This window comes from Pungitius pungitius, chromosome 10 (assembly GCF_949316345.1).
Source record: "Pungitius pungitius chromosome 10, fPunPun2.1, whole genome shotgun sequence".
Lineage (NCBI taxonomy): Eukaryota > Metazoa > Chordata > Actinopteri > Perciformes > Gasterosteidae > Pungitius > Pungitius pungitius.
In genome coordinates this window covers 7717545-7744368 of record NC_084909.1, presented here as the reverse complement: position 1 = coordinate 7744368, position 26824 = coordinate 7717545, and the positions used below count along the sequence as shown (strand labels likewise).

At 47.0% G+C, this 26824-nt stretch overlaps 1 protein-coding gene across 8 annotated transcripts in view; it reads left to right on the top strand.

The window, feature by feature from the left end:
* Positions 1-26824, top strand: part of pkp4 (plakophilin 4) — a 55226-nt gene that overhangs the window by 15088 nt on the left and 13314 nt on the right. For 4 of the 8 annotated variants that reach the window (XM_037487932.2, XM_037487933.2, XM_037487935.2 and 1 more), the window contains 8 exons: positions 9988-10100; positions 14015-14049; positions 17056-17187; positions 17572-17765; positions 18213-18810; positions 20132-20158; positions 24005-24175; positions 26102-26312. In XM_037487932.2, coding sequence (XP_037343829.2) covers positions 9988-10100; positions 14015-14049; positions 17056-17187; positions 17572-17765; positions 18213-18810; positions 20132-20158; positions 24005-24175; positions 26102-26312 — 1481 coding nt within the window. The remainder of the gene's footprint in view (positions 1-9987; positions 10101-14014; positions 14050-17055; positions 17188-17571; positions 17766-18212; positions 18811-20131; positions 20159-24004; positions 24176-26101; positions 26313-26824) is intronic. The other 4 variants (XM_037487936.2, XM_037487940.2, XM_037487938.2 and 1 more) reach the window with 4 other exon arrangements.

The window sequence follows — 26824 nt, the reverse complement described above, 5'->3', positions numbered from 1 at the left end:
ATTTGTCACCTAGCTGTTCATTTGCAAACAGCTGACAGTGACAGACTCATTTTGTTAGGCATGAATTAGCGACTCAGTTGGCATCTCAACTAACATCTTGCTGTGTCAAAATGCTGCTGGAAACATCCAAGTCGAGTGTGTATGAATGATACAAAGAATGAGGTTTTCATAGGAACGCCAAAATCCAAGGTTTGATTTGACAAAAGTCCAGGGCCGACCGATAAAGGAGTATTATCGGGTTACCATGTCTGCATCTAGTATTAAAGTATTTAACCTCCACTGCTGGTAATCAGACACACTGCGATATTGAAGAGTGGTAATACATATCATAATCTTTATCAGTGCCCATATCGGTGTTGTTATGTCCTGGGACAAAATAGCGTATGCGTTGCAATACTTTGACGTTTGATTTTCTTTCACGTTGGGTCGAAGTACTTTGCAACAGCAGAACTAAAAATGTGCATCAGTAGAAGTGAACAAAGGTTCTAGATAGATGTTGCCATATGTTTATTTGTATTAAATGTATATAGTTTATCATTATCGCACGAGAATAAATATGTATAAAGGCATTTCTGGCATTTCCATTCAGATTGTTTAGGCTCAACATTAAATGCACATAAAGTATCCTGGCCTTTCACCATTCAGCACCCGATTGGAAAACCTTTTGAGAGCAGGCCAAATTCAATTTTCAAACGATCCTAACCCCTAACCCTTTAGGTTGGACAGTAAGGGAGCCTGTTGGCACCCACTGAACAGGCATCAATGAGTGGTTGTGGGGGGTCAGGTCTCAAAGAGCATGTCAGTGATCTCATCCCCGCCGCCCACCGCGGCTCCCAGGAGAGGCACAGCTGCGGGAAATTTGATTTCATCCTCACCGAGCGCTCTTTTATTTACACACACATCTTCAATCAATGGCGTCCCAGCATTTCCTATTGTAGTCCTGTTTGTGTTACAGCGTGAATAAGATGAGGAAATTGAAAGAGTGGGAGGGATGCGTGCAGTCTACATATTAAGGGTCATTAAACGTAAGCCTTGAGATGTCAAAGCTTTTTGAAGCAATGCTGCGCATTTGCACCATGATGGACTCAACATATGAGGCGATGTGCTGTGCTAATGTTAGGGATGGACAGTTGTTACCATGGTGAAAACAGATGTCCACCTCCAAACAGCACTGACAGGTTGCACCCAGAGTGATGAGCAAAGTTCTGCTTCTGCTGTCGACATTCATCACACTTTCCACACTTTGTTGCAGGTGTGAGCTCGGCTGTGTTTCTGCTGGAAAGGCGGCTGTTTGGCAAATGCCTTTTTCAAAAGAGTGCTCACAACAGGTGACGGCCGCGTTAGGCCCCGAAACTTAACCGGCACCAAGCCCAACCGAGCACACAGCCATTCGCAGTACACACCCTTTTGTTCCTGCTAGTTGAACAGACCCGCTTTTCTCTGCTTCTGACAAGTATTGCGTTGCCCATTTTGCAAAAGAGTTCCGTTGATTGCTGATGAACCAGATTGGTGGAAGGTCAGTAGGTCAGGGATTTGAACTCGGATGTGGATGTTTTCCTATCCTGGTCTCATATACAAAGACGATGTCCTGGTAAAGGAAACAAATGTTTTTAGTGAATACCGGTAATGTGTAACCAGTAATTATTCCGTGGTTCACATGGATGCGTACTGACGATGGATCGAGCCCACTAGTTGCTCAACACGTTGCTATGGACGGAATAGAATCACAGATCCATTGGAAATTTAAGTGAAACTTAATCTTAACTGTAATGGAGTGGAAACGCTGTATTTTGGTGTGCTCCTCTCTTCCTCCCCCCGTTATGGGGCTCTGCCCTCAGAGTAATGCTGTCATTAGATGCGCCTCGACATGCATTATGTACCACACTGCTGCCAAAGAGGGCCTCTTAGGCGTGCCTAACTATGGCGTTTCAACACGGCGCCTTCTGGAAAACGCCACGGCGCAATCTTCCCACTTTGTTGGAATCCGCTACACGTGAAAGATCCGTCCGCCTGCAGCTTCTCCCTGGCAAGCGCTCTCGGTGAGCCCGTTTTCATGAGCTGACCTTGCTTTGAGAGGCTACCACTCCAGGACCCCTCCTCGCGACCCGATGAGCCGGCTGAAATATTACCCTCTCTAGTCTCCGTAACGTTTCAATTAAGGCCAAAGTCCATCTTTGACTAATGTGACCCAGTCGAGTTCGGGTGCAAAGCTTTAAAGCGGTGTTTTTTGCCATTTCACCCAATTCCACACCATAAGCACGGCAGAAAGGTCGAGTTCTCTCTGCATCGTGTCTGTTCCACCTCGGCAGCAGAAATTGCGACGCTAGTTGCAATCTGGTGATTTTCTCCACCTCTCTGGGTCTTATCGGCCTTCCTCTCCCTCTGTGACGCAGGCCAGGATAAATCTAGAAGCACAAGCATTCTGGCCTCGATTTTATAGGCATAAAAATGGAAGCCCGGCTGCGAGCAATTACCCCATGGAGAAGCAGAACAAGTATGAGAGGAACAAGGAGTGCGACCGATAAAGACGGGGGGGGGGGGGGGGGCTGCAGGTGAAGGAGAGTGCTCCGATACGCAGAGGAGCAACCCAAAAGCTCAGACGCAGAGGGGGGAGGGCGCTGAGGGTGGAAAAGGACAAACGAGTGAGCGGTGGCGGGAGGAAAAACAGCGAAGAAGAAGGAGGAGAGGGAGGGGAGACAAATGTGACACGGAGTCAGGAGGAGTGGTGTGTGTGTGTGTGTGTGTGTGTGTGTGTGTGTGTGTGTGTGAGAGAGTGAGTGCGTCCTTTTTTGAACTCATCCAACCCCAGGAGATCCCCGTACCTTCCCAACTAGCCTGTTGATACTCATCACCGTCACTGTCATCATCATCAGCGCCGTCACTGCAGTCACAGCCGACAGCGCAGGCGGAGGACGCTGCCGGCGCCGTCCTCGGAGTGGCACGCGTCCACCGAGGACAACAAGGAGGTTTTAAAATGTTTTTTCTTTTTTAGGAAGATCATCGGGCGAATTGGCAAACGAGCTTCCGTTTCGTTCTTCGGCTCGTGGGAATTGTTCACAGGTCCATTAGAGGGGATATTATAGTTTTGTTTTTGATGGTTACCCTCATCAAAATTGTCTGCCACTATATCAGGGGCACTATTGCCGGCAGCGTCTAATGGCTTTTGTTGAGGTTTTTCGACGGCTTGCAGCTGCACAAACCAACAATTCTCTTTAGTAATTTGCAGCTGTGAGTCCCGTTTGATTGCAACGCGTTGTTTAGAAATGACCCCACGCAGCAATCAGGTAGCACACGGACTTGATGCCAGGTTTAATATATAAGTCAACGTTTTTCTTAAAGGAGAGAATATCACCACTGATGATGCATTTATTTTGAATGATACCTATTGGTTCCACATTGTCTTCTAAGGCTCTTAATTATGTGCTCATAAAATGCAAAGGCATTCACTCTGAAGAGTTTAGTGTGTGTGGGGGGGGGGGGGGGGAGCGAGAACACGAACCAGGCTTTGAATTTCAAATTGAAGTTTTTTTTGTACCAGTCACACATCGCTCACAAGCGCCACAAAGAAATCATTCAAAGATTTACTTTTGTTCCATCAACAAATTTTGAGATTATCGTTGGATCCATTGAGAACTGTAATGTTCTTTTAGCGCTCGCCCTCGCACAGTCTCTCCTTTTATGTCTTTGTTTTTGACACTCTTTCTTTCTCTGTCAATCTCGGGTGAGTGCTCTCCGCTGTACTTGCTGATGCTCATGACAGCTCCTTTTATTGAGCATTCACCTCACAAATGACAGTTTCTATAATGGCATTTAATTATCGAGGCAAATTGTTATGTCCTTTTCATGCTCAAATATATAGAGTACAAATGTTCTCACGGGCCTCACTCCTCCGTATATGAGCAGCGTGTTTAATCCTTAAAAAAACACCAGCATGAAGTCTCTTTTGGAGGGTGGAGGTCTGGGGATAAAGTTTTATTCGGTGCGTTACTAACATTTCGAGGAACTAAAGAGCAGGTCGTAATTATACTGTTTTGTGTGCAATGTTTAGAGCTCCACCTTGGTGTTGGAGAGCATCCTTAAATGCGTTTTTGTTTTTACCACTTGACACCACTGTATTTTTATTATTGGATTTTATAGCCAAATCGTTTATTTTTTAAAGATGCACTTCAAATTGACAAATTTCTTTCAGCTAAGGATCAATTGATTTCACATCTGCCGGTGAACAAACAACAGTGTACTAGTACAACATGGAGGTCAACATGGGGAGCAGTCATTTAATGTTCTAACCGTATTCTTCCTGCTTTTACTTTAAATACCAAACCATCTCTGCATTAAACGATACAAGAGCTTAAAAGAGCATTTGAGCGGCTGTTGTGCAGATTTCCTGCTATGAATGCTCGTAATGCCGCATTAGAAATCCTGGCAGAAATGATGTTCTGTTGTTAACTAGATTTTTCCATTATCTGAGAGTGAATGATGATTTGCATTTCTGTTTGTGGCTTTCTCACATTAACAGCTCATACAGTGGAAAAGCTCTGGTGCGGCTGTGGATGCTAAAGCAATTTTCCCCCTATGATTCACCTATAGCTGCTGCACACAGCTCTTGCTTCAGCCAGACACTTTACGGTGCTTTTAAGTGACTTTCTACCCAGCGTTGTTATTATAATTCTGCTATGGCGGCACACCGCTGCAGCCAGTCTCTTTAAAATAAGGTGACTTTGGTTGGGGCAGTTTCTGTCAGTAATTGCACGGCGTGGTTCCTTCAGGTCTGGTCACACTGGCTGTTCTGGAGCCTCAGGCCAGCTTCTCTGTCCCTGCTGCTGCAGAACATCCTTTAACCTTCGCTGTCATTCTCCCACTGTGCAACAGTGTCAGGCTTTCACGCCAGCGGGTCTGACAGGCTGCCCTGAGGGTGGAGAGCCGTCGAGCCTCATTGCCGCTTAATGAACAAACCTATAGTTTTTTCATCTTTGGCTATGCAGCCCAATTCAAAGCACCACCAGAACACAATGTACCACAAAGTCACGACAAGAACTATTAAGGATAAGATCTCAGGTCTTAATTAATAATGGGATTTGGTCTCTCACTACCGAGGATCAGGCAGCCATCGCTCCGGTGAATTGCTCACAATTATTCTGTCACATGAAGGAAGTGCTTAGTAACCAAACATGATTTCACACTCATGTCACTAGCACAGCATTATTGTTCTGCTTATTTTTTATATGTAGCATGTATTCTGCTCGAAACGGACCACTTTAGGACTGAAAGGCTAAGCGTCTTCCATCTCAACACTTAGTCTGCAGAGGACCACCACCAGAAAGACACTGGTTGAATATCGGTAGATTGTTGGTACTTCAAACCCAGCCGCCAAATGATTTCACCGCAAAGTGCATGAACAGCAGGAAGAGTCGCTTGTTCTTCGCTTGTTGTTTGATCATGTTGGGAATTCTGCCCCCAACATGATCAAATGTCTGTGGTTTGGTGTTTAAAAATACAATTAAGCAACAGTGTCTAAAATACATGCTTTCTAAAGTAATTTTTAGAAAATCTAATTGACAGCCCTAATTAAAATGTATTGAATAATGTATTCAAGTTCCACACAATTGAAAGTTGTCAGCAGAAAACACGCAGAGGTATGAAGCAGGGTACATTTAATGCTGACACAGGTAACATTTGTCCAATTGAATGAATTCACGAGGAACTGACGCAACAATTCAAGAGTGTGCTGGTTGACGATGTTTGAGCGATGCATCACTGACAATCTGTCCCATCTTGTTTAAAGAGCCTGGGGGGGGGGGCGATGCTCCGTAGTCAAAATCCTCTCTTCTGGGTTGTTTCTACCAACACAAAGAAAATCCTAGTAACGTCCTTAGTCATTTTGTGTTTGTAGATTACGCCAAAGCGCTGTCTTGTCGTCTTATATTACAATTTATTATCTGGCCGTCCTGGGGAAAACCCTGTAAGAAGGATTTGTGTTTTCAGATCATCCGTCTGCCCATTCTTGTGAATGTAACTACTCAGGAATTTATTCAAATTTGGCGCAAATATCTAGGGTTGAACTGATTATAATTTGGAGGTCACTGTGGTACGTCTATAATTCAAATAATTCCTGTGCTAATTATGCACATTTCACGCCAACATCCAATGGTACTAAATCGTGTGGTTGTTTACATATATATCTAAACACCAGGTTTGTCAGAATGTCAATATTATCGATCCAATACTGTACATGGTGGTGTAGTAGTGCTGCTACTGTATTTTGTGTCAATGCAGCTGTATGACATCTGGGGTTTGTGTGTGCGTATAAAGCCCCGCGGCGGCTTATCTATGCTGCACGCGCGCTCATGTGCTGAACCAGCAGCGGCCAGAAGCCACTGCGGGCATTTCAGAAGGGTCTCGTACTGTCAGCATCCATTAAGATGACAAGGGAGCCCGTATATTGGCAGGGGGGTCTGCTGCCATGTGTCATCTGTTTCTTTAGGGCCCGTCTGAGGACACAAGGGGGACAGGATCTGATTCAGCTCGGGGGGGACTAAAGGCAGACGAGGCCGAGCGGGCTCATTGTAACGTGAAATAAAAGCGTCGGGAGCCTTGTTGGTACAGAGGAGCCGGGGCCACATTGTTTCTGTCCTCCCCTCTTCACGTCCGCTCCCGAACGAGGCTGCGTCCCCTTCCCCCCCCCCCCCTCGTTAAATAAGCACGGGCCCCCGCTTAGTGGCCATTGCTATTGTGCTCAGTCCGACTTAGTGGATTGTCATGGTGAATAGATGCGTGCCGCGCTGTGTTGGGGCCGAGCATGGAATGAAGAAGAGACTACTCCTTCTCCGTGACCAATAAGAGCCCCACTTAGGAGTGTGGCACATAGCCTGGTGCTATCCCATGCTAATTATTATTAACATTAAATATATTCTAGCTACACCTTATGCATGGTTGGTGGTATTAACAACTCTTTGACAATAAGGAAAGTATATTGAAACTGAAAACATTTCTTCTTTGCACAGGAAAGCCTGAGGTGGAGGACCTTTGAATATATCGCTAGTGACAGAGATTTAGACTGCCGTATGGCTGCAGCAGATGCCTTTGGCTTGTGCTTGATCAATATCACCGACCATCTGATCAGCTGGTTGAAGTGCAGCCACTTTTTGTGCAAAGAATAAAAAAACAAAAAGGAAGAGCTGTTTATTACAACAGTACAACTTTTTAATGAGGAGTGCTGCATAGGATGAAGTCACCGGACTTGACAAGGTGACACACGGCCAGACAAAACAATTGGATTATGAGCTTAAAGGCACAGGAAAGATGGGCCAAGAACAGTGACATCTGCAGGGGCAGGAGATGTCTGTCTTCATTTAGATGGTGTTAATGATCTTTTTTTCCATAAGCATCTGCTATATTGTCATGCATGGCTCGCATACAGTAACTAAGCTTAACACATGAATGATTCATTTATTCCGTAAGTTTTATGTATGTTTTTTTTGTGAGGATAAGGGAAAAAACATTTGTGTTTATGCTGAATTTGTCTCTTTTACAGTATTCAACAACGGCCCTTTGCTGCCAGACACATATCTAGTGGGAGTGAATCATATTCAAATATTTGAATGTTGAAGTTTGTGTGTGTGTGTGTGTGTCTGTGTGGGTCCATACATTTTTGTCGTACGTTCTCTCTTTTGCACATTGGTGGGAGAATCACGCACAGCTCTGCCTCTTGTCACTTCTAGTCAGTGTCATCTCCCTCCCTTCTACCTCAAAGGTCCGGCTTTAAGTCCCATCCCCTTGTTTCCACCGTACAGTCATCTTATTACACCTGCAAAATCATTCACGATACGGGCGTCTGTGTGTGTATGTGTCTGTGTGTCTGTGTGTGTGTGTGTGTGTGTGCAGAAATGGTGTCACAATAACTCAGTCTTTTGACTGTCTCCTGTGGGGAAACAGCGCTCACCCCAGTGTGCTTCACTTGGTAGGGTTCAGGTATGGGGCGAGACAAGAACAGTTCTCTTTGTTTGTGGGCTCTGTGTGCATTTCAATGAGGTGTGTGTGTGTGTGTGTGTGTGTGTGTGTGTGTGTGTGTGTGTGTGTGTGTGTGTGTGTGTGTGTGTGTGTGTGTGTGTGTGTGTGTGTGTGTGTGTGCGCGCGCAGGACCAGAAGATCAGATTTTAACATTTTGTTACTAATGAATCAAATAAGTCCCTTTTGACATTGTGAAAGCTACATAGAAATATATTTCTGTATTTAGAACAGTGGGCCACATCCGTCTCAAAAGATGTAGAGCTGGGAACAGATACGATTGTTTGGAAATGAAAAGTTGAAATTGGCAATTTTCATGCGACTGAAATCACTCTGAAGGGGTTATGTGTCACAAAGAGGATTTGAGGCTCATTCCTGCTCCTTTTGTAAGTAAGTTTCGTCCTCCCTCTCTTTACCCTCCTCCTGGAGCCGGGATCTGCACTCCGTTAGCTTGTGGGTGTGTTTCCTGCATCAGGACATGGCAGGCGATATGATGATCCTCAGGAGTCTGGCTCGTGCTGAGCGATTAAATGACTGGGATAATGATCTAAAAGTTTGTAATAAACAGAGGAACGACGCTGCTCTCTGGAGTGGCCGTGGAAGCTTAGCGCTCAATTAAATTCAAAGTATTCAGTTACACAACAGCTATTTATGGAAACATCTAAAGCAAACCCTAACATTTCCTGCTTCCGATTGGCATGACAAAGTCGCCACCAGGAACTCCACCAAAAAAAAGTTTGAATATTGCAAAAGGTGAGTGTAACCACAGCAATAGTTTACAACAGGAGAGGAATAATAATTTGAGTTTTTCCTGTTCAAACAAACCCACCCTCCAATACGCTGTAAAGGTAAACAAAGACATGTACCCCATTTTTTTTAGTATATGTGATAATAATAAGGACGTCTTGCGCCCAAACATTTCCTTTGGCATGAATTAAAGGCCCATCTTATCTTATCTCCTTTGCGTACCAGCACAAGATGTAATCAGGGTCGCCCATAGATGAGGAAGCTGCCATTAAGGAAATGGGAGCGGGCGGGTTTCTCTCCCGCATGCTGCCGTTAAGCTTCGCATGTCTGCGACGGAGGGAGAGGAGAAGAGAGCAGTGTGCAAAGCAGCAGCGTGGGGGAGGGGTTAGAAGAGCCTTTTTTTCACAATGTAAAGGGTCATTTCAGGGCCCCCTCAGGGAACACTTAACAGTAGGTGTGAAAAGTAGGCTGGTCTTAATGTGTATAGTGAGTGGCCAAACTTCCTCAGAGGTCACAAAGGGAAGTTTTGTGTGTGTGTGTGTGTGTGTGTGTGTTCGGGGGGTGAATGCAGCTCACTGTGAATGTAATTGACCATGGTGATGGACATTGCTACGGGTAGCAGGGAGAGCGTTCTGCCATCTACAGTTTTGGTGAGTGAGGCCTTTTTGCAAGAAAAACAGTGCTGGTGCTGGGGCTAGTTTGTGTGTGTGTGTGTGTGGGCGCGCGCATCCACTTTCCTGTGTATTAAAGCCCCTATGTGTATCTTCTGAGTGTCATGATGCAGTGCTTGGAGCTAGAGAGCTGTGCAAGTAATAGCCTCGCTCTCGCTAGATAATTAGTCAAATGCTGATTTCTCCTCGACTCTCATAGGAGCAGTGCCACCGAGGCTAAATATCACCCTCTGAAGTGGTGCTTATCGCTCTATGTGGGCTGCAGAGACAGCAGGACCATATAGCGTGTGCGCATGTTTGAATGCGAATGGCCTCTTTTTTATAACCTACTTGTGAGCTAACATTTATATTTGGATGTAGCTTGTTTGAGGTGCAGTAACCTATTTTGTGTCATCATTAAGCCACGCGCCATGATGAAGCGGAACGGCGTAGGAGCTGCCTGTCAAACTGTCAACCCGCCTCCCTCGTATTGACTTTACATTTGTCCTTTCGAAGTGCGCAAAGCTCTCTCTGATGACAATGTCCCTTGTGTGTGTGTGTGTGTGTGTGTGGATTATATGCACAGGAGCTCCAGTTTGAACGGCTAACCAGGGAACTGGAAGTGGAAAGGCAGATTGTGGCCAATCAGCTTGAAAGATGCAGAGTTGGGGCCGAGTCGCCAGACGCCCGCAGCAGCAGGTAATGAGAAGACACACACACACACACACAGCCTTTTCATCCTTCACAGCAGTGACGATATTCCGTAGCGTGACCTTACGGCATCGTGATGGAGCATCCCAGTTTGTTCAAACATGATTGAACTGTAAATGTGAATATGTCCCCCTCGTGTCCCGTTATTTTCGAAATGGAGGGAATCGCTCCAGTGTAATCTTTTCTTAGAACATTTCAGTCTACAGGATTGTGTTCAAGCTAATTTAGTGAAATCACTTTTATGTCAAGCTGAAACGAAATTGTAAACGGCCGCCTCGGTCGGCAAAATGTTAAGCCGGCGTTCATCGGCGACATAATGGGAATGTGCACCATGGCGGAGTGTCGTTTGCTCAGTGAAGTGCTGCCGTGAGCGCACGAGCAGTGGAGGAGCTTCTCGGCTCCTTCTGCTCGGACTCGTTCCCGTTTCATCAGCCCGAGAGGAGCGCAAGGCTTCGCCGTCACACCTCCGTGAGCACACACGTTCTGCCCCGTGTGCGGGGACAAAACCGCGTCCAGCAGCCCGGCGAGCTTCATGCTGCTCCTTTGAAGAAAGGACCAGCGTTTTATTGTCACACGGCTTGAACGTTTTCCTAGAAAGAAGATACACTGATTCCTTGGAATGCGATTGGAAGGCGTTGATCAAGTACAAAGTCGTACGAATGAATACTGCACCGCTAAGATTACACTGCAGGATAAAACCTCGGGGTCGAATACGTAGCTCCACATAACCTGTAATAATGTAAAAGTCAAAGCAACATGGTTTGAAATGTTGCTGCTTATTTTGTAACTTGAATTCATGCATCGCTGCTTTCAGCTGCACCTAATTAAACAATTAATATATGGGCCGTCTTGTAGGTCTAGTTAAAATGTAATTCCTGAAAGTGGCAAGGGAAATTACAATTGAGGTTAATAGTCTGTGACATTTAAGTGATTGCTTAATGGTCAGATTTTTCTGGCGCACTTAATCATTTTTTGTTGCTTTTGCCTTTTTGCTTCCCACAGCATTCAATAGTAAAACCTAATCGCTGGTATGATTACATGTAACAACGTCCCTCAATCCATATTTTAAGATGGTCATGGTCACATTTTTCTACGTCTCCACTGAGGACTTCCACACTAAAAACACACAAAAGTGTTTTCCCTCACACACCATCATCGCGCTGGATGGTTAGAGATACGCAGCGTTCTTTCATGCTGGAGAGTAGCACTGTGAAAGGCGATGATTACTTTGGTGACATACTGGAGGCGTGATGATTACCCAAACTGCATTAAGCGCCTGATGAGCACCCGGGTCATCCCCATCAGCTCAGTTTATCAGTTCCTTCTTTCTCTCTTGTGCCCCGCTGTATTTATTATGTATACAGGATTTCTAAATGTGCCCTCGGACCCCATGGTGCCATGCCAGGCACACACGTCTGAAGAGACTGAAGTGTTGTTTGCATATGTCTCACGAATGGTCCCCCTGATGCCAGGTCTGAGACGCATTCGTTGACACTTGGTGTGAAGAGGGGCTGCGATGGCTCTCTCCGATCTCCTCTGGCTTTTTGATTTAAAAAAAAGAAAAGAAAAGCCCCATGCCCTTACACGATGCATCCTTGTACTCCAGCGTACCTGCAAAACACCCACCTACTGCCCGCCGATTGCAGCACTCAGGACTGAGAGTGTCAATTTCCCCTTTCTTCACTTCTGGAGAGGGTGCAGGTATGGAGCCGCTTCAAGTGCTGCCAAATAGGTCCGGACAACAGCTGTCTGAAAATATACTCGGCCGGGCTATCATCGTTCATCTCCTCTTAAAGGACTTCTGTGTGTTAGACCCCAAATTGAGTCAACATCCAACCGCGTCAGTGGTCACGTTTGGAGATATAGGCGACACCTATGAATGAATGTTGTCATGATGTCAGAATAAAAGCCAGAGGAGGAGGCGATCTTTCTTTCTGAGTGAAATAGAATAAACGCCCTTAATACGAAAGGAAGGTGTGCCAGTGACAATGAAAATCAGCTTTGTTTTGTTGAAGCATTCACTCATTGTTATCGGCCCGTTTAGCGGCCAGCCGGGCATTAATGGGGCGTGTCCCTTCACCGCGTGTTTGTGTGGGACCATTGCATTTTGCTGATTTCATTCCTGGTTTAGTTCTTGGGACTGTTCACTCAAAAGGAGCCATAGTTACCATTTTAGGGATTGGAGTCTGCAGTTGTTTTGCAAAATTTGGGTCGATGGCGCTAATAGCGGTTTGTTTGTTGACTGTTTTTTTTGTTGTATTTACTCATGTATTTTTGGTGAAGCCCGAAAAGTAATTACAACATCTTTTATACGTACAATATGAAAATGCTTTCCTCTCACTTGGCTCTCAGAGACGCACATACTTTTGGTGTTTGGGCCTTTTGCGCTCAAACCACGTTTAAATAAATCTATTGTTGTCCTCTGTGTAATCCTTTTCTAATAAGGGGACAATTTTCTCATTATGTTTCAGAAATCCGGTTACTGACAAAAGATACATTCTAAAAAGCAGTAACTTTTCCCTCTGTTTGAGGAAACATGAAAAACCTTTTTTATAACTCGAGCTTCGACAAATCAAAGGGCCCATTGGACATTGGACATTTGTGTGTGAATGGAGATTAGCTTTAACCATTGACTTCACACTCCTTGCCTCACAAGGTGATGGTGCACTCAAGGCTTGTAATGGCAGTCGTTCCTCTTCACAACACCTCCAGAGTCGACCGCTCCCTTCATTACCACAAACCCACAGGGCTCGGTCATCAAACGAGACCTTCGAGAAAACCCCCTAAAAAGGGGCCAACCCCACCCTGCCAATGGGGTTGATAAAGTGGGGTTAATAAAGTGTCCGGCCAGGTTTAGGCCCGCAGTTTATCGTCAGTTTCACCATCTCTCAGCGCCGCCTGCATCGGGCCGGCCGGTCGGCGTGCTGGACGCCGTTCGTCTGCCGTGGTTCAGTGGAGCACAGCTCCCCCAGCTTCCTCCTTTTTAATTGCCTTCCGGGCTCATTAAAATCGACAAGAGCCATGCTTCTTAGAGCTCACCGAGTATCACCTGAGATGCAAAAAATCGCAGAAGACGCAACATCTGGTAAATTCCCACTGTCTGGTGTGGATCCCCTTTTCCCCAATGGATTGAGCGGATTTTGGCCGTGGTGTACTGGGAATTTGCGCCGACGCTTTCCCGCCGCCATCTTGCAATTAAGAACGACCCCTCGTCTACTCGCCGAGGCCGATTCCTCATTGATCACCCACACACTGTCACCAGATGCTCTCTGTTTTGCGCTGGTATCCTCAGTGGCTGAGATAATTTGAGGACTTGAAATCGCTCTGTGGCTCGACCATTATTCTGCCACATTATTCTCCGGGGACTGAGTAGCTCACGTCACTTCTCTCCGCGCTAAAATATTCACTGACACACGCCGTGTCCAGGTTACTTCAGGATGTCGGGCTACCGTGAGCTCGTACATTTGGTGTGTGAATAAACTGTATGATTTTTCTAAATGTATTCTCTTCCTGGGAGCTTTCCTCTCTTGTCCATGCTCAGTTTCAGCTCCCATCGGAATGTAGCCAGTCCCCTGGCTTATTGTACTTTATGGCTTTGTTTATTGCAGCTGCAAGTGAAAAAAAAAACTGGCTTCCAGTCCCACAGTTATAGAATATCACTTATGGCAGATGACAGAAATGGACTTTACATCTGAGTTGTACAGATAGAATCTGCTCTCAGGCTGTATACTCCTAGCTGTTTATCTCCAACGGGGATTTCATTCTGTGTCCCTGTTGTGAAAGGCCCAATGAAAAAGTAGATGAGGCTGGAAAGTGTCTCTTCCAGATGATTTGACACATGTGGATCGTCTGGTTTGCAGTGCATTTACTTACTGTTCCATCTCTTGTTTCCTCCCATTCAGCTCCTCTGAGAAGTCCCTGCCTTGGAGAACTGCAGGTAAGTCCAATGAGCTTTAAACACGTCATATTTCATACCTCACATGGGCATCCCGCCCTTTCGTCTGATCTGTAAATCGTATTTTTAACTTTTGTTGTTGTTTTTAAGATTCACGTATACTTTAGTCTTTACAAACTCTTGTCTGATCTTATACTTATTGCTGTGGATTTTATTCAATACTGAAAGACAGATTTATTTAGCTCTCTTCTCTAAAAGTTTGATGCCACCTTCTTTAAGTCCTGTTGCTGTTTTACCCCGACTACACGTGTCAGAGATCAATAACCACAGTTGGACATAAAAACCCATCAGCGTGACTTGAATCTGGCTTTCCTTTATGAGGTGCACATACAATGATAGTGGAATATACACTTCTGTTCTGCATCCCACATATTTAGACAGTAAATAGGGAGAAGTGCTTTTGAATGATTTAATATATTTTTGTATGGGGTTCTGTTCAGTGTGTGTGTGTGTGTGTGTGTTTGTGTGGTGTAATTCGGGCATGTTTTACATTTGCATTTACATCCTTAACAATCATCGCCAACATAATGGACGGCCTGAGGCGTATTCTCATTTTAATATTTATCTAAGCTGTGCGTGCCCACTCACACTCAACCAAATAAATAACACCATCAGTGACGTGGAGCGGAAAGGATCTCTCTCAGTCCCCTTCGGTTTGTTTAGTCCTTGAAGGATCATCACCAAAGACCTGATAATGAATTAAATGTACCAATGTATTTCATGGCTTATTTATTGCATAGTGGAATTTTTTTGCGATGGTCATTAATCTTTTATTGTCAATCCTGTCAGAAAAGCCTAAAGGGTTATAGTTATACGGTTTTTTTTTTCCTCATTTCCTTGCTGAATGCATTTCATTGATGTTTGAACGGCGCCGGGGACTAATCACAAACACTGTTTTGGCTTCGCATTGATTTGTGGTGTAGATGATATATGACAGTCAGACGCAGCGCGGTACATTTTCCGATCTAAATGAATTAAAGTGTAAGTGTTGGGGACACAGCGTAATGGGCCATGTTTGCCCGCGAGGCTTATAGGCAACTCGAGCTACTGAACGTCTCCGCTGTCTCAAGGGTTTTGGATAGAGAGGCGTCATAGTGGAAACAGCCTTTTAACCCAATGCAGTCACACCTCATGTTCGACAGAGGAGAACAGAGTGAAAGCGAGAAAGTGTTTCCGTCCCTTGGTCTTCGTTTCTTTCAGATGTGCATTCTTTAAATATGCCAACAGCTGGCAGCCTTGAGGTCTCCAAAATGGGAAGTGCTTCTAAACCTCAACGGGGGGGTATTCCCCCCCCCAGACAAATGTCACTGTCACGGACTTAGTTTCCTGCGTCTTTGGGATTTTGAAATAATAGTAATACCAAAAAAAGCAAGTCATTCACGGTGTTGTGATACCATATTTCCCTTTCCGATACTTGAAAGGTGCACATCGGCCCAATCCGCTGACACGTTGGTTCCAAATCTTTGAATGACTTTGGAGCCTTTCATTGGTTACTCGCCCATCCCTCCGCTGGTTTTCCTCAAAACTCAGCTCATTTTCTCACCGGTGGTAATTATTTTCCCTCACCTTTTCTGGTATGCCAGGCTCATAATTATGCATATGGATATGTATTTTATACCTCAACAGGAGTTAGCACTCAAACCCAGATGTGACACTTCTGGTTTCTTTATTTTAAAATGGAATGTTTCTAACATAAAAATAATGATTTTTGAAAACCCACATCAATTTCCGACATACTAATTCGAAAATTTGACTTAACAACAAAAAGCAGTGAGGCAAGTGTAAATATAATTCGTATAAGCTACAGACATGCTTAGTGTCTGTATGAGTGCCGCTCAACTGTAAACTGCATTGTATAGTTTTATTTAATACATAATTAAGGCAACAGGGTGCTTTGACAGCTGTGGTTACATATTTAACTAGAAAAATACTTTTTTCAACCCATCCCCTTTGGACGAGCTTACAGTTCTCCTTTAGTTCATTAGAGAAAAAAGTAATATTCCATCCAGAGTGTTAATGTTATGCCTTAAAACCGCCTCATTGACAACATTGTAGCATATGAGAGGCGTTATTGTGAAATGCCCCAAAGCCTGCCATCTGTGGATAATGGAAGCCAGTTTTCTTCAACTGCTGCTAACTCTTTCTTTCTGTCAGTATTCCTTGTTGCCTCCGTCTTTTTCTTCCATGTTCTGTTTTGGCCTCATTTATCAAACAGGCTCAAGGCTCAGTATAAAAACCCTGTGGTCAGAAACGACACACTGTGTGACAGACAGAGCCCCTTTGCTAGTTTATTCATGTTTACTACTTTTGTATAAACGACAAAATAACTATTTCCTGACGTGATGATACCTTGAATGTGACTTGAATGTAAGTCTGTTCTGATCACCCACATCACATTTTAATTACGTTCTGTTATGCCACGGCCCGCCGCCAAAAAAAGCTAGATCTATAAAACACCCTTAGAGCTTCAGAGGCGGGAGTGAAGTCACGCTTATGTGTCAACAGAATTATTCAACAGGTCAGCTTAGGCAACGAGGCGGCTCCTTCGCGGGATTCAACTCTCGTCCTCACACCCGGCTAATCGGGCCGGATTTGGAGCACCGTGGCTGCCAATGTTTGCCTCCGTGTTCCCTTCCACTCGCCGGCTTTCGTTGCAGTGATTGCAGTGTGACTCGTCGAGCTACGGCGTGCACAGGGTCGTTAGAGGGCTGATTCCAGTTCCTGTTTACCACGCTGGTTGTTGTCACAAAGACGGGAAGACGGAGGGGAATGAGGGTGCAGCGAAAACTATTCCGTTTTAATGACATCGCTGTACACGAGCACAAAACTAATGTTGCGGAAACCGTTGTTAGCTGTTGTTTCTCTCATCTCCATCAACTGTTCACCGCTTTAATGGCTCATCTCATCTTCCAGAGCCAAAACTCTCATTGCTTCAGACTCCAAGGCTTTCCTCGTGGTCTGACTCCGTGCTCCGCCATGTCTTCCCAGATGCCTCAGCCGCGGGGGACACCAAGTCTCGGTTGATTGACAGCTCCCGGTCGCCCAGCTACCGCATCAGGACCGAGTCGGAGCAGGTGTCTCTGTACTCCCCGGAGCAGGCCTCCCACCATGAAAGTGAGGGTCTGTTATTACTTTCTCTCTATCTTCTGCGGTTTTATTTTCTCTTAGCCCCATCTTTAATTCCATGCCTCAGCATGGTACCCGCTAAATGTAGACGGCATTCATTGTCGTAACTTCTCCTGTGATGATACAGAAAGTCTGTTTCATCTTTGTCCTTTTCCCACTTTATGCTTTTGTCACCTATAACATCTCACCTCATGAAAGGCTGAATGTACTATGGCACACTAAACAATACCCCCCCCCCCCTCCCCCCCCCTCCCCCTCGCTGTGCCATTTGTCAAACCAATGCTGTCTAGGTAAAGGTCATTTCTTTTATGAAGCCACGTACGCGTATGTCTGTCTCCTGTTCCTCTCACACGTTATTTTTCCGTCGCGCTCCACCAGGGTCCACGGGAAATTCGCGTAGCTCAAATCAGATGAACTCGTACTCGGACAGCGGCTACCAGGATGCCGGCAGCGGCTACGTCAGCAGCCAGAACCTGGGCAAGGCGGAGCTCAGGATGCAGCACTCGTTCCCTGGCGCCGGCACTGGCACCCTGGGGAGGAACACCAGGGCCGAGGGCCAGGCTTCAGCCCAGGTACAGCCAGCAACCAACAAACAACGTATTGTTTTTTAACCTACTGCCTTTTGAGTGCCTTTATTTTCTTTGTTTCCGGGGCCACCGCTTAAGTGACGTAACAGACTATTATCTTTTATCGGCTACAAAACAAACAGACCACAGAGACGGTAGTGATGTAACGTTTAAAGGCACAGAAGGGCAGCACACAGTGCACTGCGACATAATCATGCCTCATGCAGCGGCGTACACACAGACCACTGTGAAACCAAATGCTGTTGTCACACACCACCGAGGGAGGGGGATGGAAAAATAAATACGGGCCCGGCGTAAAGTCTTCCCCCGTAATGAATTGTTGTCTGCGATGCTGTGTTTTGTTTTGGGACAGCAGAGAGCTGTCTCGATGAATCCGTAGCTCCCGAATGAAACGAACGCACCCAAGCCCAACCTTTTTTTCTGAATTCGCAGGTTGCGGCAGTGACCACAGCCGTGCCCGGCCGTGCGATGCGCAGGGTGAGCTCGGTGCCTTCTCGCTCCCACTCGCCGGCCTACGCCAGCGGCCTGTCGCCCTCGCGCGGCTCCCTGCGCACCTCTGTTGGCAGCGGCTACGGCTCCCCCGTCGTGACCGAACCGAAACCCCTCTCCAGCATCTTCTCCACCACCTTGCCCTCCGCCCAGTGCGCCGCCGGCAACAACAACAACGGCGGCGGCGGCGGCAGCTCGCCCTACGCCACGCAGAAGAACTCCCCCGCCGCCCTGCGCCGCGTGGGCTCCGCGCACTCTCGACCGGGGGGCGGCGCCGGCCGGACGACCTCGCCTTACCAGGCCTCGGCGGGGTCGTCGTCGGGCCGCGTGGGCTCGCCGCTGACGATGGCGGAGGGCGTCCACCCGCCGCTGACCAAGCAGCCGAGCCACTCGTCGTCGTCCCCGGTGAGGGCTACGATGACCGCCGTGCCGCAGCACCTCAGCTCCACGCTGCCCCGCTCCGTGCTCCACAGCAACGACCCCTACGGGCCCCAGAGCTATGACATTTACGAGAGGATGACGCGACCCGACAGCCTCACAGGTGCTCAAAATCATATGCACACACAAACACACACACACACACACACACACACACACACACACACACACACACACACACACACACGCAGACATATACAGTGTTCAGGCTCAGCAGCCCGCAAATAAACTCACTTGACTTGCTTACCTAACAACATTGATGTAATGTGAGTTAACAAACACCTTTTACATCTGTTACCTTGAGTTTTGTGCCGTGTTCGACTTGCCGCCTTGGCAGGCTGTCACATAATTGCTTTGCGTGAATTCTTCTAAACTGCTCGAAAAGAGGGTTTGTAGTGGGGGCTGTAAATATTTGTGTTTCAGTGGTACATTTCTTGTTGACTTGTTGTTTTTTCTGTGCTCAGCACAATTAATGTGATAATGAACAGCGACTGCGAGGTCAGGGATCGTACGAGTGCGAAGCCAAAACAAAGTTGCTGAGAGGAGACAAAAATGATCCCACTGAGAATAATCGACTCCTAATCTGTTAGTTTTGCTTTTAACAAAATAACGGGAAACCAAATAGTTAATGTTGTAGCCCACAAAGCTAACATGTAAATTTTCATTGAGGTTTGAAAAGATACAACATTTAGGATAAGCTGGATTTTCAGCTACAAATTAGCAAATTTATCCAGGTGGATGTTAAGTAAACAAGACGGTATAAAACTGAAGCTAATAGAAGTAAACTAATATTAACTAATAAAAAATATCAGAGGTTAGAGGAAGACATTTGCACAACCCATGACAGAGTTCTGTGGGAATCTATTTTGACGAGTGCATTGTCACGTCTGTGTTGAATCCACTCACCAAGGACAACAGGAGGCAGCGGTTTGACCGTGTGTGTGTGTGTGTGTGTGTGTTCGTGTGATTGAATCGGAACCCTTGAAGAGATCAGGAAGATGATAATTGGAAATCCTTCCTGTCCTTTTAGGACACACACTGACTAATGGTTTCTATCTAAACACACATCCTGTTCAAATCTGCAGCAAACTAATTGTTCCCCACAGCCAACGGAAGTCTGTCTGTACTGATTGTTTCTCAGCTCTCACTTCTTCAGGTATCTCCTGCAGATAAGGGTGTCAAAATGAAATAATGAATGAATGAATTAACAGAATAACGGGACGCGTAGTTATTCCATTGCAAAATCAGACATTTATTCACGTTTCAGTGTCATATTGTTGTATTTTCAGCTGGAAAATCCACCACCAAAAAGCAAAGGGCATTTTTGTTTTCCACCAAAAGATAAAAGAAGTGCTCTGTATGATGTTTCTGAGGTTAATAGACTGTTTTCTGCTTGACTTCACGCCGCCTGGGGATTTTCTCAGATGACCTCGTTGATGATGACGTCCAAGGTGATCATTTCTGGGTTTTTTTTTATGGGCACATCGGTTTCCCGTCATCCTCGCTGTACCGTGTTTGCATGCGCACATTTTACTTGTTCTCCGTCAAATAATCATCTTCTACCAATTTCTCTCTTTGTCATGTTTATTGCATCATCAGCTGTAACCTCACCTTGTAGACCGTGGTCTAACTAAATATTGTCCTTTTCTTTGTTTGTATTTGGATGCATTGATTATTATCACAACACACATAATAGGTACATTCAGTCCCAATCTTTAGTTTGAACCAAACACATGGCGGTTGTGTTTCGATTGTGTTTCCAAGACCTACCGGGCCCACGGCGCCTGTAACAGATCCAAAGCATCTCTAGATCACAGACGTGGTGTGACCCTTTCACGACAGAATGAACCTCCCGTCACACGTTCATTTTCCTGCCCTGAGTGGCTTTGTCTCAAGCAGATGGGTTTCACGTCTCTCTGCCCTCAGACCAATGATCTCCTCTCCTTCTTTCTCTGTATGGTCGCCCTTCTATTCTCCCTCCTGTCTTCCTCACCCCCCCCCCCCCCCCCCCCCCCCCCCCCCCTCAGTCTTTCCCTCGGCTCACTTCCTTTCTCTCGCACACACCAGAGTGGAGCCTAACCCTGTGACACGGTAATTTGTCACAAGTGTTTGATGAGCCATAGTGGATGGAAATGGGATGTTCATGGATTGAAAGCACTTGGCAAACGCCTTCCGACAGCCGTGCCCTGATATTGTTGCTGTTGGTGGTTTTCTGTCAGTGTCTATCAGAAGATGCCTGGTGTCCTTTCCTCTTCTCTCCTTTGCTTTGTCACGCATTTTGTGATTTTTCTTTTTCTCCCCCCTTTCAGCAGACTTTTCCCTCTTTTAATCCCCCCCACCCCACCCCTTCGGCCTCCTATCTGCCTCCGGGCTCCACTGTCAGTGGCAGGAAGCCATGTCCTCCCCTCTGCTGCTCAAAAGGAAGACAAATTGTTCTTAACATTGTGCCCATTAGGTTTGATGTCCAGTTCAGAGGCAAGTGGCATGCCTGCATGTGTGCGTTCTCAACCTGACAGCAAGCCACCGTGGTAGTTTTAACCGTTCACTTTATCTCTACACTTCACTCTCACTTTAAAGTATCACCAGTATCATCATTTAATTTCTCCCCGTTATTCCGGAGAGGGATTTTGAAAATGATTCTCGTTGAGGTTCATCCGTTGGAAGTGTTTGTTTCTCCGGAGCGAGCGAGCGAGCACGCCATCGCCCGGCGTCTAGCCTCTGCCAAGTGCGATCTGTTAAAGCCGAGGCGAAAGGGCCGAGGGGGGGGGGGGGGGACTAAACGACTATAAGGCACCAGGAATGTGGGCCATTCATCCCTCAATAGACAGCAGTATGTTATTTCTCCATGACAATTGGCAGATGCTTTTCAGAAGTCACTGCAGCTTTACCACCAGGGGAGCAGAAAGAAAGACGGCGGGGGGATTAGTCTCCTCTAAGGCTGTTTTGAATGTTTGCTACTTTCAGCAGTCAGGCTGCTGAGTGGGAGAGATATGCACCGAGGCTCCTGTGCCGGGGGAGATTCCCTCCCTTTCACTCGGTCACAGGACCAGAAGTCTCCGGTGGTCCTAGACGGCCTCATTAACCCGCTTTTCATTTCCATCCTTTCTTTTCCTCCCCCCCCCCCCCCCCCCCCCCCCTCTTCCCCCCCTTCCCGTGCAAATTCCCTGCCGCTTTCTTGTCGGTTGCTACCGCCTTTTCCTTAAGTCTTCCCGCTACCTCCTCTCTCTTCATATCCTCGCCCCGCTTTAAACCTTTGTGGAACAGAACTGATTTCCTGCCAAGCTGCAGCGAGTGGCCATTGTGTGTGCTGCCACGGAGCGAAAGTAAAGAAAGCTTCCTGTGCTGTGGCGGCAGCGGCGGGGGCATTATTCAGTTTTACTCCCCTAACCCTTCACGACAACATCAACATCCCTGCCATTTCACAGCATTTGTTTCTATGGCATCCATGGCGAAGTTGGAGCCGAGGTAACTAACATTTAGATAATAAGTAGAATTCATTGATCAGGCTCAGATTGTGGTCCTACAGCCTATTTAAATATAAAATAAATATTTTTAAATTTAGCAAAAAAGCCAGAAGAGAGGACACTTAAAGCTAAGAGACGTTCCCCCTGCAGTGCCTAAAACCCTCTAAGCTGCTCTGAAAGCATTGCATTAAGTGGAACTTTGATTTTGGTTAATGCTGTTTGAAAATAATTTAATTTGAATAATGTGGAGGGGGAAAAAAAGACATAATGAAACATTATTTACCCACCAAGCACATGTTTAAACAATGGAGAAAAAGCCCTGGTAGCATTTGTGGAGTGGGACGTTCAGCTAAACAAAGCAGGGTGTCTGGAAGAGGAGGCAGCATGCAGTCTGTGGGGGGGGGGGGGGGGGGGGGGGGGGCAAACTGTTGCATTTGTTATTACAGTAACAGACAATTGTAGTTCAGCCCAAACAGTTAGAAATTGCCTCCATAGCTTTTTTTTTTTTAAACTAACAAGGGTTTCTGAATGTCTGCATTCCCCCCCCCTCTCTGCTTCCCGACCGCTTGGTGCTCCAGAGGTCAGCCTGATGTCTGATGCCTGGGCCGCCGCTTATCTTCATCTGAAACCTTCAACTCGCCGCGCCCCCAAAGGGACACGCTGCTCCCAACGCTCTTATTTAATCATTTCCTGTGACAGGAATCCTTCGTTTTGCTGGTTCTGCATGGCGGCGCTTGTGTTCTCAGCAGCAGTCCGAGACCGAGCTCGCGCGCTCGGAGAGGACCCGAGTGGCGTTTGCAGGCTCGTGAAATGTGCAGTGAGCAGTTAGTTGCCAGCTGTATGCCGGTCCGCCGGGCTTCACAGTGCAGTGGGCTCCACTGATGTGAGGCCTAACACAAACATAGAAACGTAGACGTGCCCGATCAAAATGGAGGAAAAAAAAAAAAAGAAAAGTAAACCTGGGATCTCTTTATATCCATCTATTTTTTAATCGCACCAGGGTTTCTTTTTCAGCTTTAAATGAGTGCGTAGTTCGTAACGCATGTCTGCTTCAGAACTTAGTAAAAGCATGACCTTCATTTGAACTCTTAGCAGAATGATTCGCTGAATCATGATAGAATTTCAAGCATTAGACCTTTTATTATTTGGATTTTTGCTACTTTTACAGCCGATCATCCATCTCCCACACAGCAAAGGAAGGAACCATTAGATTTACATTTTTTACAACATGACAAATTTTTACTTATTGCTGTTTATTTTCTTATGTGAATTTCTCCCTCAAAGTCGAGTCGGCTGCAGGAGACCAACAGGCTTGTTTGTCAACGGGCTTCATTTTAACGCTCTACAATCACCACATCCACCTTTAAGAAGGAGCACAAATAAGTGCTTGTTTCATGTTGTGATATTTTAAACTTTTTTTTATTGTATTAAAGGATCATGGTTCATTTTTGGTATGATTTTCACCAATGCATTTTTTTTAACCTGTTCGTTTCCATTTACTTTCATTCACTTACCAGCCTGGAACTTGCTTGAGCGAGGTGACAGTGAGCACCACGTCTGCTTTTCGGTGTTTGTTGTGTGGCAGAGCGGACTTTGCATCCCAGTGAACCACATTACCGTGACAACAATCAAAGGAGACACGTGCTGCACTATGATCGATTGCCTAAATCAAGCAAGGATCACAGCGATGGGGGAAGAGGCCACTTTGACAGGACGCATGGGAGTTGAATGACAGAGGGCCCAAACTTTTGACCCTTAACTTACCTGTCTGTGTGTCACCGGACCATGCTACGAACAGCGACTTATCCGCCCACCACTCTCCTTCATCCCCAGGAATACGGAGCTCTTACGCCAGTCAACACAGCCAGCTCGGCCCGGACATGAGGTCGGCCATGTCCCCGGACCGCCACATTGCTCCAATCTACGAGGATCGGACGTTCCAGGGCCCGTTGTACCGCAGCCCCAGCCACCCCCAGCAGGGCACCCTCTACAGAAGCACCTCAGGTCGGTCCCACGTTATTCACTCAGGTTCACGTGCTTATTTAAAGCGCTCTCCAATGACATTTTCGTTTCAAGCGGACCCCCTCTTTGCATTCAGAGCACTTTCTTGCTCTTATCGAGTGCAAACGTTTCCTTTTCCCTTCAAATCTCTCCCGTCTTCTTCCTCTTAATCTGCAGGCACCCTCGGCTCTGCAGTGTTGGCCCCTCCTTTGGGGAACGCCGTGTCTGGCTCCATCTGCTCTTTAGCTCTGCCTGCGTCTTTTTTCCACCCATCCCTTTTTTTTTGTCACGCTTTCTATTTTTCCTTCACGTCGTCGCTCTCTCTCCTCCTCCCCGCCTCCCTTTCTGTTCCTCCCTCCACTCTCAGCGGGGAAAAAAGGGTGAGACGCGAGTTAACGGGCAGGTACTGATATGTCATCCTGACACAAAGGAGTCCATTACACCGCGTGTCACGCTGAGAATGAAAGGGATGGAAGAATGGCGGGGCTGCCTTCTCCTCCTGATGTCGGGCCGTTCTCGCCGCATCATCCCCCCCCCCCCCCGCCCTCAGACACACATGTGCTCAGGCCGCAGCGACGCACGCCGCTCTCCTCGGCCCACGGGAGATCTGCTTAGACCGATAAGTTTGCTAATAAATGTTATTGATGTTGCGAAGAGCCCCGAGGCAGGGGCCACAGCGTTTGTGCCGGCTACATGGAGGAAAGGCGAGGGGGGCGGAGCTGGAGGGCTCGTGCAAAACGGAGTCTTTGTGAGAGCTACCTCGTTAGAAAAATCCAATTTGATCCGAGTGTTTTCTTTGTTATGTTGTGAAATGAAATTTCACTGGGCCATCGCCCCTCCCTCACCCAACCACCCACCGTCTTTCCACTCATTCTTTTCAATCCTTTCTCTGGAAGCGTGCATTTTTCACTTTTTTATAAAGTAGAAATATTGATCTCTAGCTGAAAAGATGAGAAATGAAACCCTAAATAGCCGCGGCAAAATTGCATCCCTCCGCTATTTTGTTCATAATAATTTGCCCTTCCGTGTCTTTGGCTCTATATTTGGGAGACGACCATATTGCAGGGAGGTGCTGCCGCCCAACATAGAAGTGCAGTGATGTGAGAAATTGTGTTTTTGGAGCAACCTCGCGAGTTGAAACGTCTTGGTCTCTGGTAGGAGGGAGCGGAAGCACGCGCACTCGCCCAGTCCCGCTGGCTCCCTGATAGCGATCACGCTGCCACGCGTCACGTGGCTCTGGTGGGAAGGAGGAGGAGGGGGGGGGGGGGGGCAGGCATACGACCAGCTTGTTTACCCGGCTCTTGTGTTTTTTGACCCGTTGTGCTTTAAAAAAGTAGGTCACAACTCGACTCGGAGCGACTGAAAAGAGAAAGAGGACTGCAGCGGGTTGAATTTTGGACCTCGTCTGGAAGGATGCGGTGCACTCTTGACTTTTCTGGAGCTGGTCGCGCTTCACCGTCGCCTCTCCGTTACGTTGGACACAGATCGCCTCAGAGCTCAGGGGCACAAAGGAGCGGGAAGATGTTGAGGAAAGGATTTTCTTTGAGTTGAGTCCTCCCGTCCTCCTTGGAGAACCAGCGGGATCCCCTTTTATTTTCGTTTGAACACAATCTCGTAAAAGCAAAACAACACACGCGGCCCCCTTGAAGACGGAGACTCCTGCTCCGTGGAGCCGTGGGAGTTGCGTTTTATCCTCATCATTAATTGGTTCCAGATTTTAGAAGCTGCTGAGTCTGACGGAACGGCCCCATGTTTTCATTTTCAGTCTGAAGTGGCGTGCGATCGGTGAGCAGGGCTCTGAGTTTAGCTCAAAAGGTTTGAAGGCAGCTAATCTCCACCAAAAGTGGCTTTTTACCGGCTCGCATCGGCATTTTCTTTCCATTTTAAACTTTCTGTCTGAAGCTTTTTCTTCTTCTCTTTGGCCCTCAGGTGTGGGGAGTCTCCAGCGAACGCCCAGCCAGCGCAGCGCTATGATCTACCAAAGAAACAACTACGCTCTTAACACAGCAGCCAACTACGGCGACCTGTACCGCTCGGCACAGTACCGCCACACGGATCCCAACTACACCCGCCAGGGTTCCGCCGCGGACGACGCCGCCAACCGCTCGCCCTCCATAGACAGCATTCAGAAGGACCCCAGGTGAGAGCCCGGTGCTGTGTTTCTCAAACCACGGGGCGCAGTCGCAGGCAGCGTAGCAGGAAACGGTCAAAAAGGCGAAAAGGGGCGACGAGGCACGAGGCACCGCCGGGTCAACGCCGGGTCAACGCCGGGTCAACGCCGGGTCAACGCCGGGTCAATGCCGGGTCAACGCTGGGTCAACGCCGGTGTCGTCTTCCTACTCAAACAGGCAGCGTGCGCGCGTGCGGACTGGAGTTGACCTCCGCACCGTGCACATGGGGAGCTTTGTTTACACGCGTGTACGTTGCCTGTGGTGCAACTATGGAACCACTTTGAAGAGCGTGCACAAAAGGAGGGGACGAGGGGGGAGTGGGGGGGGGGGGGGGGGGGTTGAGGTCCCAGGGTGTTTTTGCGCTGTGAGTTAATCAAAACCAAAATACTTTGGTCAGCCTGGGTTCTGGGTAACATACGTATTTACTGTATGTAAAAGACAGATTTCAATTTGGATTTGGAAGATTCTTTGATTTCGAAGG